The sequence below is a fragment of the Neolamprologus multifasciatus genome, chromosome 17 (assembly GCF_963576455.1).
Source record: "Neolamprologus multifasciatus chromosome 17, fNeoMul1.2, whole genome shotgun sequence".
NCBI lineage: Eukaryota > Metazoa > Chordata > Actinopteri > Cichliformes > Cichlidae > Neolamprologus > Neolamprologus multifasciatus.
This window is the reverse complement of record NC_140455.1, coordinates 30,349,156-30,366,156: the sequence shown is the minus strand read 5'-3', so window position 1 is coordinate 30,366,156 and position 17,001 is coordinate 30,349,156. Positions and strand designations below refer to the sequence as shown.

The following is a 17,001-nucleotide window of genomic DNA, read 5'->3' as shown; positions in this document are numbered from 1 at the left end:
AGCCCTTTATATTCATCCACTGTCTAAAACAGGCCAACTTTCTTCTAATTGGCTTCCCTTTGCAAACAGAACCTTTTATCAGGGGTGCGTTCCTGAGACGAACTTATTAACTATAAATAAGTTATTTAAAGCTTTTGTCTCATAAGCAGTCCCACATATGCTAGTATCCACCACTGCAGTGGCTTGCCCTTTTTACCTACAGTGTTAGTCACTTTCCCTTTGACAGCTACTATCTAAAGCAGTTAAAGATTTTTTGGATTTGTCTCCCTCCAGTGGTTGTATATATCACAGTGGCAGGCAGCAATTCTTGCTGCTGTCCACAGTACCCACAGGAGCATGGCTTTAATTATAAATGCAGTCCGTTTTATTTGTGTGTCTTATGTTGTCATGTCTGGCTTTCTTGTCAGAGTGGTGTTCAGCCAGAGATGGAGGGAGGCCAACTCCATTCGGACACCCAACATCAACAGGTGCAACCCAGACATGGAGATCAGTGCTCTGATCAGCTCCATCTTCAGACCTCTGCTTCAGCTGAGGCGCTGCCGGTGAAATGGGACCAGAAGGAAACTCCAGTGGATGTTCAGGAAAGGGGAAACTCTGCTGGACAGCACCAGGGTAAGCCTCTGTGGAAGCCCATTCCCCCTCTACTGCCTGAGCCTCATAGGAACACTACCACTGAGACCAGGGACCAGAGCTGCCAGACCGAGGAGCAGTTTCTGCAGACCAGTGCCTGCAAACATGGTCAGAACACAGGTGAGTATGACTGTTGTGTGCAGACTCAAGCTGTTGCACTTAAGGTTTTGAGTCGTCCGTTTATCCCCTTCTCATGAGCTCATTGTTTGAGGAAAGGGTATGGGAAAATGTAGCACAACCGTTTGCTTGGTCTCATGGATGAATTGATAGATGTTGCTGGTCAGAGCTACATAATTCAAGAATAAGACAAATGTTTAAAAGGACAAAATTCAAAGGGTTAAAGGTCAGCTAAATCAACATCAGTATGTTTTGCAAAAACACTTTTCAGGGCAGTGTTTAACACTATAAAAGAAGAACAGACGAGGCTATTGTTACCACATTTGTCATTTGGTCTGTTGCATTAGTCTTTTTGCTTTCCTTCAGGGTCTTCACCAAGTATATTAGTAGTCTGGACAGACATGGCTGTAAACTGCAGCATGGCTGGCTGGCATACAACCTCATGGTGGGAATTTTAGTCTTCACTCTGCACTACTCGCTGCTTTGATTCATCCACATACAGGCTAAAACTGTCTGTCAGCCTCCTGTCAGGGCGCTGGAGTAAGGCTGGACTCCAAAGTCAAAGTGAATAGTTTGTTTATACACAGAAAATGGGAACTGCCTTTGGCTTTGAGCACCACTGGTTAGCTGGAGCTGTCAGACAGTTATGAAAGTTTTATTTGGGAACTGATTTATTATACTATTTTTTTTTTTTTTGCATTACTCCTCCATTCTGCTGGTGAGAATGGGATTAAATCCAATAGAAATGTATAGAGAAATGAACACAGTCCTAGTTTAAAAATAAGACGTAACCCTTTATTGATTAACTTGGAAAAAATAGTCCTAATTCTCCACTTAGGATGAGAACTTGGAAAGATTTTCATGGCCAGATTGTGCAGTTGTCACATCTGTCCTGCTTATGTGGTGTGATTACTTTTAGCTAATGTGTTTCATGACCCCAAAACCAAGCTAAGCTTTTGGCTAGAGTTGTAATTTGTACTACAAGGCTATGAAATCTACTTTTTATAATGACAGATGTTCTGTCTGAATTCTGAAATATTTGCTTTATTCTATTCTTTTGGTTTGTTAGATGAACCTTCTCTGCCTTTCATTCACAGTAGCATTCCTTCTAGTCTTATTGTTTCGGGATAGAAGAGGTGTTTTTATGCATCTCACATATGTGTACACTGATACTGTGTTAATGTCATATAGTTCTGGTAGAAATAAAGAAACACTGCACAGAGAAGCTCTGGTTGATCTGACTCTCTTGCAGAGGGGGATGTGGAGGTCAGAGTGGTCAGTAACCTTCACCCCTGGGATTATAGCAGCATACGCAGGGGAGGTGTTGGGGGATGGTAAAGAGGAAAACACGTTCTGTCACACATTGATACATAATCTTCATCTCTATCAAAGCCTCTCACACAGTTGTCATTTACCTTTCTGTCTCTGTCCCTTCCTGCCACCTTCTCTGTGGGTGTATTACTCTGTAAGCTAGTCTCTTTCACTTTTATGTGTCTCTCGGGGTGTTTTCACACCTCTACTGTTTAGTTTGTCAGAGCAGAACAACTGCACTGAGACCTATGGATGAGTGGTCTGGGTCCAGTTCACAAAAAACTCCAGAGCAGTTTGTTTACAGTTAAAATGTGATCCAACCTCAGTCCGACGAACTGTGAAATATCACCCAGATATACTGTTTAGAGAAATTCTCTGTGTTATCAAGAACACAGTACGTTTTTCATTTTGTTTTATTGCTCCTGCCCCAGTAACATCTAGCCAATAAGCAGACTCAATGTTCTCACTTGGTTCACTTGGAGTTTGCTCGGGCTTTTTCTCTGTGTGAAACAAAACCCACATCTTGGCAAGAGGCTACAAGCTTACAAACTCATGAAATAATTCAGATCAGAGTAAACCAACCACAATTACACCATTTCACACAAAACAGGTCTACTCAAGGTGTGTATGGCATTTTGAGTAGACCTGCCTCCCAGTATTGTAGAAACTTCTTAAAAGTAGACAATTGATAAGTAGATGAAAGTAATGTGATAACTTTGTATTGTTTATAAACATGTAGTTTAAAAATAAAATATTGATACCACTAAAGGACATGTGAAATAATTATGTAATTGTTCTTTTTGTTTGCCTTTGTTAAAGTTATACTGACAGACTATATTTTTAATTTAACTTGATAAAAAAAAAAAAGACAAAACCCTTTATCACATTTTTTTTAAAGATTTCTATACATATCACAGTAATGTTGTTGCTTTGATGCATTTTAATCACAGTAATCATGACTTAAAAATCTGACTGCCCTAGTTGGCGTTAAAATATATTGTACCAGTGGAAAATTTTTAAACATGAAATGTCTCAGCTTCTGAATTCCAACATGACATTAATTAATGTCATCTTGGAAATAGCAGAGCTTTCCACGAATTAACAGAATGCCAGTCAAAGGGTACCGCTACAATCTCCAAGATACACAAATGGTAGTTTGTGGGCTGTAATATATGTGCATGCTTCAGAGGGAGACAAACAGTGGATATTTGTCACAACTGGAAGCAATGATAATGTTTTATTTGGAGCCTTGTGGTAGCCTTGCTTTTACAAACAGCTCTTTTATCGCAGTAGAAATAATGTTCTCAATGGCATCTTATTTTTTTGAGGTGATAACAGGGTGTGTGGTGGTGTACGTGAAGGTAAACACCCCTGTGGTTGTTTGTATGCCCATCTCAGATTGTATTGATGTAAAAAAAAATTGTTCATGGAATCCAAAAAAATAATTACATACAAAATAAAAATGATGCCCTCATTCTACCTTTTATTATAGAGGAGGTAGGATGAGGGCACTTTACCTACCCATAAGTCATTTCAGTAAACCACAGCAGGTCTTTCAGCCACAGTCAGCTTCTATAAATAATGCAAGAACCAAAGCTCTGCTCCTGCTATGTTATATTTAATGTTTTATACAACAGAAAACTAAATTTGTTTGACTCTGAGACCAATATGTTCAAACTTCTTTCTTTCCATGAATGTGTGCTGATTGTGTTCATTGTGTTGTGGCACAGGGTGTTGTGATCACATCCTAATGATGCATTTTATTTATTTATTTATTTTATTTTATTTATTTTTTATTTTTTTACAAAAAATGACAGTGATGTGGTGGTTGCTGCTTGGTAGCTTGTTTCTGATGATGTTCGTTTATGGTTCATCCAACATGACCACAGGTTTTGAATTGAAGACTAAAACAGTAATTGTATTTTTAAAAAAACAAAAGCAAAAAAACAACAAACTTATGGTCTGAAAATGGTTTAAAAAGCTTTAAAAAAAGTTTTGAAAAGTGTTTCATTCAATCAATAACAAACAACTATTATCACTAAGGCCAATATATAACACTGTGGCAACAAATTTGATCTTTCATGCAGGTAGAAAATTTTATATCTGATTTACATTTATAAAACTTGTTGGCTAGTGCTGTTACACTGAGAGTGAACATAAATCAATTCAACCTGCACGAAAACAAGAGAGGAGTAAAGGACCATTGTCTCCCTGTATTATATGACAATTGAATGAATGATTACATGCATTAAAGGGAAGCTAGTGAAAAAGCTGGCACATAAGTCAAACAAAACATTAAATCCCTGCCAGGATCAGGATTGCTGCTTTCTCAGTCTATATCCTCCAGTAATTGCAGGTCATGCATAAGCAAAAAATATTCTCCAGTGCACATCAGTAAATTTCGCCATGTTTCTCTTTTGGCAGATAATTTGGCACTGTGCTAGACCCAAGTCGGAGTATCCAATCCTTTGCTGTCACCGACCTCTGTTGGAGTCGGCACAAAAATTTGCCAGCAGCACGCCTCTGCCCTCCCACTGCACGTTTTTCATCACTCCCACTTGAGCTGTAGTCCTCTGAGCAATCCCTGCAGAGAGATTTCATTTGTAAAGGGTGTTTTTTCATTTACACTCATGTCCTGTGTTTCCTTTCCGTTATAATGCTGATCCTAGAAGGCAAAGATAGAAGGCATGCTTTCTCGTTGTGTGTGTGTGTGTGTGTGTATTAGAAGGTAATGATTTCAAAATGAATCACTATCCTGAACAGACTTCATTGTCTGACTCTGATTGTATTTGCCCTTTAACCACTGGCGTTGGCAATATACTTTGTTCCCACCAGCTCCCCAGAATTTCTAGGTGATGCTTTATTTCTCAGTGGCTTTCATACTCTGTTGTAATTACACGCTCACTTTAATAAAATGCTCTCTCTCTCTCTTTTTAGGTCTCTGTGTGGAGCCGGGTGATCCTCCTCTGCTCCAGCAGCCTCTGCAGACCTCCAAGTCTGGGATTCAGCAGATAATTGAATGCTTCCGTTCTGGTTTGTGTTTTCTTATTGTTCTTCATTTCATTCTTATTTATGCACTCCTGTCATTGCTCCCTTCTTTCAGTTGAATATGTGTTGACAGTTTTCACAGTGGAGTGCCATAAGGAATTGTGATCTAATCCCAGTAACACATCAGCAGGATTGCCATCCTTTATACCACAGATTTTATTGATTTGTTTATTTAATAGATTAATTGTTTAGTCTAAAAAATATCAGCAAATTGCTACATTGAAAAGATGCAACCCTGAACTGGATAAGGAGTTAAGAAAAAAGGATCCCTCTCTTCCATCCATCTTGCACTTCTTGATTCCTGAAGCCATGATTATGCTCTCTTGCGGACAAGGACATGAACAGCTGTAGACACTGTGGTCAGTCTGCTTGAAGTCTGCCTGAAAGGCACATATGTAGGTGATGTATTGCAATGTAAAGTCTCCTTATCTGATGACAGTGAGCACCGATTAGCTGGTCTTCCTTTGCCCAGCAGTGCTTTACAGTTCCTCCTGGGTCTTCCCGAGGCTATATAACTATAAAACCTCTCCAGTGATTTCTGGGTCTACCCCCGGTTCTCTTCCCAGCTGGGAATGCTTGAAAAGCTTTCCAGAGCTCATGCCCATAGGTGAAGGTTGAGACACAGATTTTATTAAATCGAAAGCTTTTCCTTCCAACTAAGTCTCTTAAAACAAATCAACAGTACAATACAATAGTCATTAATATTGAAAATACTGTAGATTATGTTTCTGTTGAAATAATGATTATTCTGCTTGAACTCAGCCAGTTGTGTTTAGTCTCATCTTCTGCTCTGTACCTCTAAATTATAAGCTCACTGTGGTTATGCCTTGCTGTTGTAATCCATGCCACTACACATATAGATCTGAGCCAGTGGCAGAGGGCAAAGGATAAAATGAAGTGGCAGGTGTGTGTGTGTGGTTCTGACATCTGTGTGAGTTCTCCTAACGGTGTTTACTCTGATTTTTGCATAACATAAATGTGTCTATGTGCATATATGTATGGACACATGTAAATAAAATGTCCAGGAAGGTGCAGCAATGCGTCACATACCCAATAAAGCACTGAACAGATGCACAATTGAAATGAATGCTGAATGGCAGTTTTTGAAAAAGTAATGAAAGGAGTGTAGTCCTTAATACAAAGACTTCATTATCATTATCAGAAATCCTTTAAAAGAACAAAGTACTAATTCCAGGGATTATGATATCTATCACAGTTACCCTACAGGGTTTTCATGCATACAGGAACTTATCATTCCTCTGTGATTAATCCTAATTTTCTATGTGGTTTCTTATATCAAGATATAATACAGTCTTAAAAAAAGTGAAAATATAAATGAATTCAAATTTTATCTAATAAAATGTCCTTCAGCATAATGATGCTGCAGCCAACCTACGCTTAGGACTGTTTTTGAAAATACTGTATCTGTGTTTTTGACTCCTTATATTTTTGTTGCAGGCACCAGCCAGCTAAAACACATGCTGCTAAGGGAGGTGGACACCATCTTTGAGTGTAAACTGTGCCGCAGTCTGTTCAGAGGCCTGCCCAACCTCATCACACATAAGGAGTACTATTGCCTATCACGCCTGCCTGAATCTGATGGTCAGTGACAACGTGCCTAAGCATGCAGACACACATTCATCAACATGTCTGGAATACATCGTCATGATCCAAATTCTGCTGATAAAGAGAAGATGCCTGAAAACTCAATAATAAAATCAATAGGTACAGCAAGAACTGGGGACAGACCTTTTGTGAAGACTGGGGGCATTCAAATTAACTTGTTAACGCCCCCAGACAAACTGTAAGTCCCCGGATAAAGCGGGGATCAAACTTCACTTCAGCTTGGGCCCCATAAATCCCTGAGGTTACCCACACACAAATGCCCTTGGCAAGGGAAAAAAAGCCTCTGATTTCTTTAACGTCGCCTTCTGCTTCTTCAAATTTGACTTTATCTCACTCCCAAGGTTCCTTTACTCTCGTTCATGCCATCTGTCTCATACTCATTATTGTCTCTGTCTTTGTACACACAAACCCACATCCCATTGCACATCTATCCATCATGCAGTTTCTCCTCTCTTACTACTAAGCAGAGTGACTTTAAACTCGCACCATTTGTTTTATCTACTTCTCATTAGCCATAGTATGAGTCCACGTCTCTTTGCTTTACAAGAGGAAAGAGGCTCCAAGAAAAGATGTACACTAAGAAAGTCTTCAAGCAATTTTTCCGTTAGCTTTCTCTGCTTTCTTTTAAGAAACAGTGCTGTCTTGGTATGAACAGTCAGTTATATTATTTACCTTGTTAAAAAAGTCTTTTAATTGTATCTTATCTTCATCTGCTTTTTGATCTGTGCAGCAGTAAGTACAGCTTTGTTTTTGTTTTTCCTAATCGGGAGTCTATCAACTAAGGTTTATTGTGTATTATATTAGAAAATGACTCATTCATACTTGTTCAATACAGGTATGACCCATGATGGACTACATAACAGTGCAAGACAACCCTACAGTGCAGACACTGACATCATGATTACATTGCCAGTAGGGATAACAACCACAGAGGCAGACTTTACAGTAACTGCACTGGTAGCTATAAAGTGTGTATAAATATACCAGAGGATAACATATGTCTCAATGTAGAGCTAGTGAAGTATGTTAGTCTATAGCAGAGGTGTCAAACTCCCTGCATTACCTGCTGCTGATTACCTGGTTTACATGTGCTTTGCCAATAAGAAGCTACAAGGGCAGGCTAGTTCGAAAACAAGCAGGACAGCAGCCCTCGAGGCGTGGAGTTTGACACCTGGGGTCTAAAGCATGTCCACATACTAGAGTGTAAAATATGACTGAGTGAGCGCAGCCTGTGTTCACTCTGTTGGTGCCCCAAGCTTTGAGGAGGCTTACTGCCTGGGAGAGGAAGCTGTTTCAGTGTCTGGGAGTGTTTGTTTGGATGCTCAGATATGCCGGACAGCAGAGCAGTGAACAATTGATGGGAAGGCTCTATAGAGCTGATACAGTGTTCATTGCATAGTTCTGTAAGTGGTAGGGCCACAGTGATCTTCTCTGCTGTCCTTATAATCCACCTGAGGGACCTTAAATCAGTTTTGTTGCAGTTCCCATACCACACAGTGATTTATAAGAATAAAATAAGGGCTTTATTATTGTTGAGGAAACCCTAATCCTGTCAAGAGTAAACATTTGCATTTACTTGAAATAAAATACTCTTTGTGGATAAGGATATGTGCTAATCTAAAGTTGCACAGAGATGGTGTTTTGTAGCCCTGCACCCTCATCCATTCACTACATAACCTGAATCACCACAACCACTCTACACTCCAACCATATTAAATGTTGTTTCACTCTCTCCTCTTTTCAGTAGCACAAAAGAAAATAAAAGAGAAAAGCTGGTCGGCCCCTGTGAGATTATTTTGTCCGTTTAGATTTGGGCACTTTTATCTGATGCCTTTGCGCAATTTGCCACAGGTCAGAGATTTTAAATGAATACAATGACTGCTTCTGTTTCTCTTTTTAATAGTATAATGTAGCAGCCCATTAGGCCAAATTGCAGTCTTTCAGGTGATGGCATTACAGCTGAATGAGGATCATTTTCCACTAATTAAAATCTTTTCATTTTGGGTTACCTTGTCTTCATGATCTTTTTTTCCGATATATATTCAAATATCCTTTCTAAATGGGTGTTGTCAACATGGCTCTGTAGTAACCTCATGTGAACACAGACGGTATTAGCATTTTATTTTTAGCTAGGCAAATGTTTTCATGACAAATTTCTAGCTTGCTCTTTATAAGGCAGCTGCACCAGAATAGCCTTCAAGTCATACAGACTTTAGTTCAGCTTCTAAAGATTTCACTGAGACTGAACATCTGTGTCACACTCATATACTTGTGTATATTTGTGTTTATTTGCATACATTTGACATGTGACAAACAGCTGATTGATTGTTTCTCGGGATTTTTCTTTCATAGGTTCATCAGGTGATGACAGGCAGAGTGTTGCCATGAAGGATTTACTGGATGCTATCTATCCACGAGCCGATCGGCCAGATTACGTAGTCCGACTGGAGCCCATTCAGACCACCACAAAGGCTGTGTTTCAGTACCTCACCACAGAGGAGGAGCTTGCTCGATTTCCATCACACACACCCAGGTCAGCACTGCGCTGATGGAGTAAGATGTACCGCAACTTCTAAGATCATGTCTTTTTCTTCATTTCTGATATATTTGTATTTCTTGCAGTGCCAGAGAGAGTCCAGTAAATTGGGAGGGCGAATCAATGGAAAGCGTGGAGAATAACCAGGCAAACCAGACAGGTGGACAAGAAAGCCACAACAGCCCAGGACACAACCAGGGACAGAGGAGATGGGAGCCCGAAGAGGAGGCTAAAGAGGAGCAGCCACCGCCTGAGGATGAGGGGTCCAACAGTGGGGTAGGTGTTGCAGAGAACAAAGACAAGTGTTGTCTTGTTTGTGATGCTGAGTAACTCAGTCTTATTTCTCTCACTGTCATTCAGGTTGAAGATGTGACAATCTCCTGTTGTCTTTGCGGTCAAGACTTCAATTCGCGCCGCAGCATCAGACGCCACTGCCGCAAAATGCACCAGACAAAACTCGAGGAACTCAGAAAGTTTACAGAGACACGCACAGTTCCTACGAGCTTGCTGTCCATGGTGAAAGGTATGCAATCTGTATTTGTGCTGGTAAATTGACTAGTAGTTTCTGTTGTGCTTTTCCTGTCCTGACAAATTATAATATCTAACAAAACTTACTTAAAATTGTGTCCTTTCCCACAATCCTCCTTGTTCTTTAAGAAAAAAAGAAAAAAAATGGATCTATGCATTACTTTAATATTAATAACTTGCTCCCTCTATTGTGTAACAGTATTTTGCATACCCTTACAATATTTGTAAAAGTTATTGACTTGTTTTTACAAAGAACTGACACTGAAAAACTTCTTTTGGTTCCTCTGTTATTCACAAAGGGTCACCACATCAGATGGTACACCCTTCCTGAAACAGCCCCGAAGGCATTTGTTTCATCTCCCAGTCTCTCAAACTGGGGATCTTTTGAGTGTTAGGTGAATGTAAACCTTCAAAAAATGTTCATGTCTTTAGCCCGATGAAGTAAAAGGCATTTATTACTCATTTAAACCTGCCTCGAGTGCCTGGGCTTGAATTTTTTTAGATGTCATTTTTGGTAACATTGTTCTAAACATTCCACGTGAAGTATCAAATTGTGGCCATTTGCTATTATTCATTGTTCTTTGTGTTTACCTACCATGCTATAAAAAATGATGGGTTTTTTTAATGTTAAATGAAATTTTTACTTTTCCACAGGAATTATCGTTCGAAATAATAACCCTTTTCATGACACCACAGGTCGGCCGAGGACACTCAGCACACCTACTGGAAAGTCATGTCCAGTGTGCCTCAAAACCTTCGCTACCAAAGCTAATGTGCGACGCCACTTTGATGAGGTGCATCGTGGTCTGCGAAGGGACACCATCACACCCAGCATCGCCTCACGCCCCGGCCAGCCCTTCTCACTGGAAGTCACGCCTCCTAGAAAGAGCAGCAATGCCTCGCCAACACGTGGCCACAGCTCCAAGTCCACCCCTGTGAACTCTAAAACATCGTCTTCAAACCAAAACCAAGCCAAACCTCAGACTCAGCTCCCGGCCTCGACACAGGCAAACTCGGCATCATGCCGCTGCACGCTCTGCAAGAGGAATTACAGCTCACAGGTAGGGTTTGTTAATAAGTTGGTATTTTGTCGTCATGTAATTTGCTCCTTCAGAAAACAAACGTGAATTAATTTTTGAATTTCAATTGTGCGTTTCAGCTCATGTTGAAGAGGCACATGCGTATAGTCCACAAGATATACAGCATGAAAAGCAGCAAGTCTTCTAGTACAGCAACGTCCACCGCTGCAGCAGCCCCTTCCAACAGCAGCAGCACTAACTCGTCTGTCAGCAACAATGTCAGGGTTAAGGAGGAAGCAGTGGAGCCCTCGGATGAAGAAGACGATGAGGACATTGACAGCAGTCCAGCACCTTCTCCTAGTGACAGCACTGGCACAGCTAAAGGAGATTCTGTGGCACACAATGCCACGAAGGTGAAGGAGGAAGAGGCCCCCTCAAGCCCAAAAGTGACATCATTATCATCATCATCATCATCCTCCCGTGGGGGAAACACGTGTAGTGGCAGCATGGCCACCAAAATGACGAAACTGTCAGTGGGCTTTGACTTTAAGCAGCTCTTCTGCAAGCTGTGCAAACGACAGTTCAGCTCACGTCAGAACTTAACAAAACACATTGAGCTGCACACAGACGGCAACGACATCTTCATTAAGTTCTACCGCTGCCCTCTCTGTCGCTACGAGTCGCGTCGCAAGCGCGACGTCTTGCGTCACGTGACCGTAGTTCACAAGAAGTCATCCACGTACCTCGCCAAGATCATGCCCAAACTGGAGAGTAGGGCAGTGAAGAGGCTAGCAGAGGTAGTCCTCAACAATTCGAACAAGAGGACAGGCAGCAGCGTCAAAGAGGAAGTGAACGGACGTCACGCTTCGTCGTCTTCCTCCCCCTCACCTCCCGTCACTCGTAAGCAAGAGTGCTCCACAACTGGCCCAACAGCCTCTTCAGCCTCCTCTTCCTCTGCCCCACCTCCAGCCCCCGTCACTCGTAAACAACAGGAGCTGTCGTCGACAGTCTCCACCCCGTCCCCTCCCGTCACCCGTAAGCAAGAGAGACAGCAGACCCATCAGCACCACCCCATCAGCCCCCCGCTGACCCGTCGCAGCGAAAAACACACACACCAACGCAACAACTCCTCCTCCTCCTCCACCAACACCACCACCACCACCACCACCTCTTCCTCACCCAGCAACCAAACCCCACACACGCGGCGACATGACGCCCAGTCAGAGAGCAGCACGGGGACATCGTCCACTGAAGTCAGAGTGACAAAGAATTTCTCCCTTCACGCTTGTGACCAGTGTGGACGGGCCTTTGCTAAGAAGGTATGTCTGACACGAATTCTCCCTGTGAGAATAGGCAGATACTGACAAAGACCAAATAACCTTTGTTTATACCACAGAAAGTCTTACTGAGGTTAAAAATGTCAACAGTTTTGAAGAGTGCTCTGACCGAGACAGGAAGTAGCACAAATTTGCATTTCAATGAGTCACCTTGGACTCTCTGCAGTTTTCTGTATATATAAGCAAAATGATTAATTGATTAATCAAAGTCATCCATAGATTAAGCATTCATCCGCATGCTATTTTTCCTGCAACCACAACATGAAAATACATTTGGCCAGTAGTGACTTCATAAAATGAAAATAAACCACTAGCATACATCTGCATAACATTTGAATGTATTTGTGAATGATTTTCCTCAGTTGTACCTGGAGTCACATAAGCGAAGCCATCGTAACGCAACGACAGCAGCAGCCAGCAGGAGGAAAGGAGTCAGCACCCGCTCCAAATCCCTGGTCTGGTGAAAAACACAGTGTAAGAACACAGAGTTTCCCTCCAGTGCAGCGAGTCCGCTGCTTCATCGCTGCCTCGTTCTCACCCTGCCAGTTTGTCTTTTTGTTTTTTTGTCTCCCTCTCTGTTTCCTGATGTGTGTGCCAAAACTGCAAAAAGACAAGCTCCCGCAAGATGCACTTGTACCTGAGCAAATCTGTAAATGTCGACTTGTGTTTGAGATGGGCCAGTTTCCTTTGTGGCAGGAAATGTGTGTTTATTTGTTAGTCTTGAAGACCACTCCCTGGGCAGAGATGAGAAATCCCAATCAGCCTCCTCCTCCTTCTCCTCCTTTAATTAACTGCTTGGCATGATTTACCAGCTGTTTCCTGCATGCTCACTCTCACTTACTTCTCTGTGTATCACTCTGCTCATTAGAAGTCTTTTTTCTTACCTCCTGCTTCTCCCTTGATTCTTCGTTTAACTCATTCTGATCATTTTTTTACCCTCACTTTTACATCGCTCTCTGTCTCCACACAGACCCCCTGGAATAAAGGGTGAGCGAGCCACTAACGATGACAAACTGGAAAAATAATAGGCAGATGGAGCAAGCACAGGAAAAAGATGATGGAAATGTGAAGGAAACAAACAAAAAAGGAACAACGGAGCCCGATGGAGGAGTGAAGTACAAACAGTTTTATGTTCCACATTTGCTTAAGAACCAAATATATTGTTGGAATCTCACATTCATGTATAATTTCATGATGAAGCCAGCCAGCATGCTGGATGGTGGCGCTGCTATCTACACAGAGACTCACTACTGGTATATATATTCTCTATTTACTTACTACAAGATGTGAATATGGATCCATATGCAGATGACTAGTTTGTACTGCTTTGCTCCTGTAAACGGCCTTTAGTAAAAGGATGAAGTTAATCTATGGAAGTGTGTATGTGTGTGTGTGTGTGTAAGAGAGGGAGGGAAATCAGACCTGGATTGTGGTCTCTGCAAAAAACAGACTGAGAGATAAAGCTAAATTAACCCTACACAATGAACCTATATCCTTACCGCAGCATTTTATTAATTTATGACTTATATGTATGTCCATATCTTAAATTGGGTGTGATGCAGACCTATTATATTCAGCTGGTTCATCTGCTTTTCCCCCTCTTACTTGATTCCTGTGTTGATTGGACCACTTTTGTGCCCTGCTGTCTTTCCAGGAAGAGAAACTGTAGCCAAAGTATTTGATGCTCGCCTTAGAATTGAATAGTCTCTATTTTGTCACGTACGTTGTCCCAGAAATTTAAACTTGTCGGATTTAGTCCGCTCTAAAGTGACCAACAAGTTCAGATGTTATGAATTACAGGGTACAGCCAAAGAAAAGGAAATACCAGAGTGGATTTTTAAGTTTTCTTTAAAGATTTAAAAAACAAAATGTGTGCGTGCTTCTTCTAATATCACTTCAATCAGTTTCATGTGGTAATCACTGTTTTTTCTGCCTTATCAACTTGGTGTGATTGCATGTTTGTAAAGGGTGTTTCCTTTACCGTGACAGTACCCTGTACCACCAGGTTATCCTTCCAGAGAACATTTTTGTACTCTGGAAGGAATCTTTCACTTAATAGAAATGAATCAAATTCCCACTTATAAAAGTCTGAAACAACACGTGGTACAGCAGGGGAAACATTTAGACTATCAAACTGACACCCTGCATGCTAAATCACAGCGAGAAGGAACTGAACAGCACATTATGTGGAGTAATGTGTGCTTGAATGTTTGCAGGATGTGACAGGTCACCAACAGCCATACTGCCTTAGATCTTAAACTGTTAACTGGAAGACATTATTTTCTTACCACTGTCATCTTGCTGATTCTTCCTTTAGTTACTGTACTTTCCATCACAGCTCCTGGTAGATTTGTCTCAACCTCAGTGCCTAAAGCAGCACACATGGCAGGTTTGAATAATAAGAAAGCCACAAATCCAGAAAGCAAAACTATTAAATTCCCCTTATTTAACAATTGGCATTAAATGTTTTGCTACATCCACTTAAACATGCAGGGGCATGAACTTTTCTTTCCCTTCTTACCTGTAAGATTGTTTTTTTTGTTGTTGTTTTTTAATGAGTACTGTATGAATTCCATTCAAAATATGATTTCCTGTACCCAAACTTGAGAGGGATGGGAGGATTGGGGTTTACTTGTTTGCTAACAGCTCCTGATGGTAGTCTTTGAGACACTGGCACATAAGAGTTGGAAAGAAAGGATCAAGGAAGACCAAAAGCAGATATGTCTTACTGTTCAAACAGAAAGCCATGAAATGGAACAAAACCTGAAAAAAAGGAAAGACCAAACTTTATTTTTATAACCCAAAATGCTAGAGCAGCGAGGTCTTGACAGCGTGTATATATCGATCCATCCTGCACGGATGGTATAAATAATAGTTCTAATAGTCAAAATAGTTACTCACTTGTGTTGGTTGGCCATATGCTTTGAACACGTCTGACTAGTTACAACTCTGTAATTGTTTATTGCTGAGGCAAGCTTGCATCGTTCCACCATTAGTTCTTTTCTTTTTTTTCTTTTTTAAAAATCTTACACTGTTTGAAGGAGGAGATTTTGTTGTTGAAATGTGTCCAGAACAGAGCAGGAATGAAACCTCAAGAGACTTTTAGATTATTATTATTTTTTAATTTTGACATTTCTTTAATCATAAGTTGTAATGTTATTAAGCTCACCTTCTAGAGCATTTGACAAGCGTTAGAAAAGCCTTTCAGTGACAAGAATGTTAAAACCAACCACTTAAATAAAAATATACTGCTTTAAACCTCAGTAGGTTGTTGTGTGGCTTTGTCTTTTTTTCTCTCTTTGAAATGTGAGTCACCTACTTCAATCAGTCTTGTTTGTTTATAGCGTTTGCAGATTTCATTTGGTTTTTCAAGAATTATGTCTTTGGAGACTTGGCTTTTTTCCAGCTTTCCATTTTCCCCACAAAACTTTGCTGAAATGCATCTTTTTATCTTTTAATGCCACTGAGTTGTGGTGACAATAAGAGACATTTTATTGAGTGCAGGAAATATTATTCAAAGATATGAACACATCTCTATTCGTAAGTACAGTCAAAGCCTGATATCAGTAGGTCCATAGACAGTGAGCCACACCGTTACACTGGGTAATAATTTCAATCTCTGCAAACAACATTGTCAGATTGCAGGTTACCTATGCTCACTGGCCATTTTATTAGGTACACCGAATTAAGCCGCTCATTAACACCAACATATAATTAACCAATCACATGGCAGAAAGTCAATGCTGCTGCTACTAGCAGTGTCTGCCTGTCAAGACATCTTGTTTAACATCAAACTTAGCAGCATAATGAGGAAGAAAAGCGATTTGAGAGACTTTGTTGTGTGGCTGTTGGTGCCAGATGGACTCTTCTTTCTGCTGATCTACACAACCATCTCTAGGCTCTACAGGTAAGAGGAGGATGGTTCCTGTCGTTGAAGCAAAGGTATGCAGAAGAGCATCTCTGAACACAGATGTCAGTGGTTGAAGAGCTGATGAGCTACAGCAGCAGCCACTCCTGTCAGCTAAGAACAGGAAACTGGGCTACAGTTCTCCAAAACTGGACCATAGAAGATACTGTCATACCTGGATATTGTTGCTAACCCTTTAAAAGTCCAGCCACCCATCTTCTGGTGGTCCATTCTAGCAGGATAGCCATGCCACAAAGCTCAAATCATCTCAAACTGGTTTCTTAAACGTGAAACCAATAAGTTCACTGTAGTCAAATTAATGCTACAGTCACCAGAACTCAATCCAATAGAGCAAATCTACAGCAACCGTGTGATGATACCATGTCAATATGGATCAGAATCTTGGAGGACTGTCTCCAGCATCTTGTTGAGTCTCAGGCATGCATAATTAAAGCAGTTCTAAAAACATAAGGTCCAACCATGTACTAGCAAAGTCTAATTAAAGAAGTAAGTGCATAAGTTTTTGCAACGTTTTTGAAGAAGATTTTGAAAATGAACTGAAAGGAATTTGGCATGTGAAGAGTTTAGTCATCACTGTCACAGGACCTACTTCAAAGTTGACGTCCTGAGCTAAGGGGACCTGAAAACAAACAAAAAAGCCAAATTATGTACAGAGGTATAAAATGAAAGGAGATGGAACAAAATGTACCCATTACTAGTGTAGACATGAAGGTTACACTTTAACTTGAAAGCTCATTTTAGTACACTTCTTATATTGGCCAATTGAGTCCATAGAATTAAAGCTCATGTGCATATTTATAAAAAACAAAACTTCAAAACTGTTTTATTCAACTCCTGCCATGACTTTTCTTCTTTTTATCTTTCTTTCTTTCCTTTCTTTTAATTTTTATTAGGAATTTGATAACGCTCACCTGCCACTTT

The 17,001-nt window shown here is 40.7% G+C and overlaps 1 protein-coding gene across 10 annotated transcripts in view; it reads left to right on the top strand.

Annotated features, from left to right (window-relative positions):
• The window catches only part of znf800b (zinc finger protein 800b), a 31,017-nt gene extending 15,602 nt beyond the window's left edge, over positions 1 to 15,415 (top strand). For 9 of the 10 annotated variants that reach the window (XM_085136972.1, XM_085136969.1, XM_085136970.1 and 6 more), the window contains 10 exons: positions 408 to 750; positions 4,996 to 5,091; positions 6,565 to 6,708; positions 9,085 to 9,265; positions 9,355 to 9,544; positions 9,629 to 9,791; positions 10,493 to 10,857; positions 10,956 to 12,134; positions 12,515 to 12,626; positions 13,123 to 15,415. In XM_085136972.1, coding sequence (XP_084993098.1) covers positions 426 to 750; positions 4,996 to 5,091; positions 6,565 to 6,708; positions 9,085 to 9,265; positions 9,355 to 9,544; positions 9,629 to 9,791; positions 10,493 to 10,857; positions 10,956 to 12,134; positions 12,515 to 12,616 — 2,745 coding nt within the window. In that variant the 5' untranslated portion in view covers positions 408 to 425 and the 3' untranslated portion in view covers positions 12,617 to 12,626; positions 13,123 to 15,415. The remainder of the gene's footprint in view (positions 1 to 407; positions 751 to 4,995; positions 5,092 to 6,564; positions 6,709 to 9,084; positions 9,266 to 9,354; positions 9,545 to 9,628; positions 9,792 to 10,492; positions 10,858 to 10,955; positions 12,135 to 12,514; positions 12,627 to 13,122) is intronic. The other variant, XM_085136964.1, reaches the window with a different exon arrangement.
• The last annotated feature ends 1,586 nt before the right edge of the window (positions 15,416 to 17,001 follow it).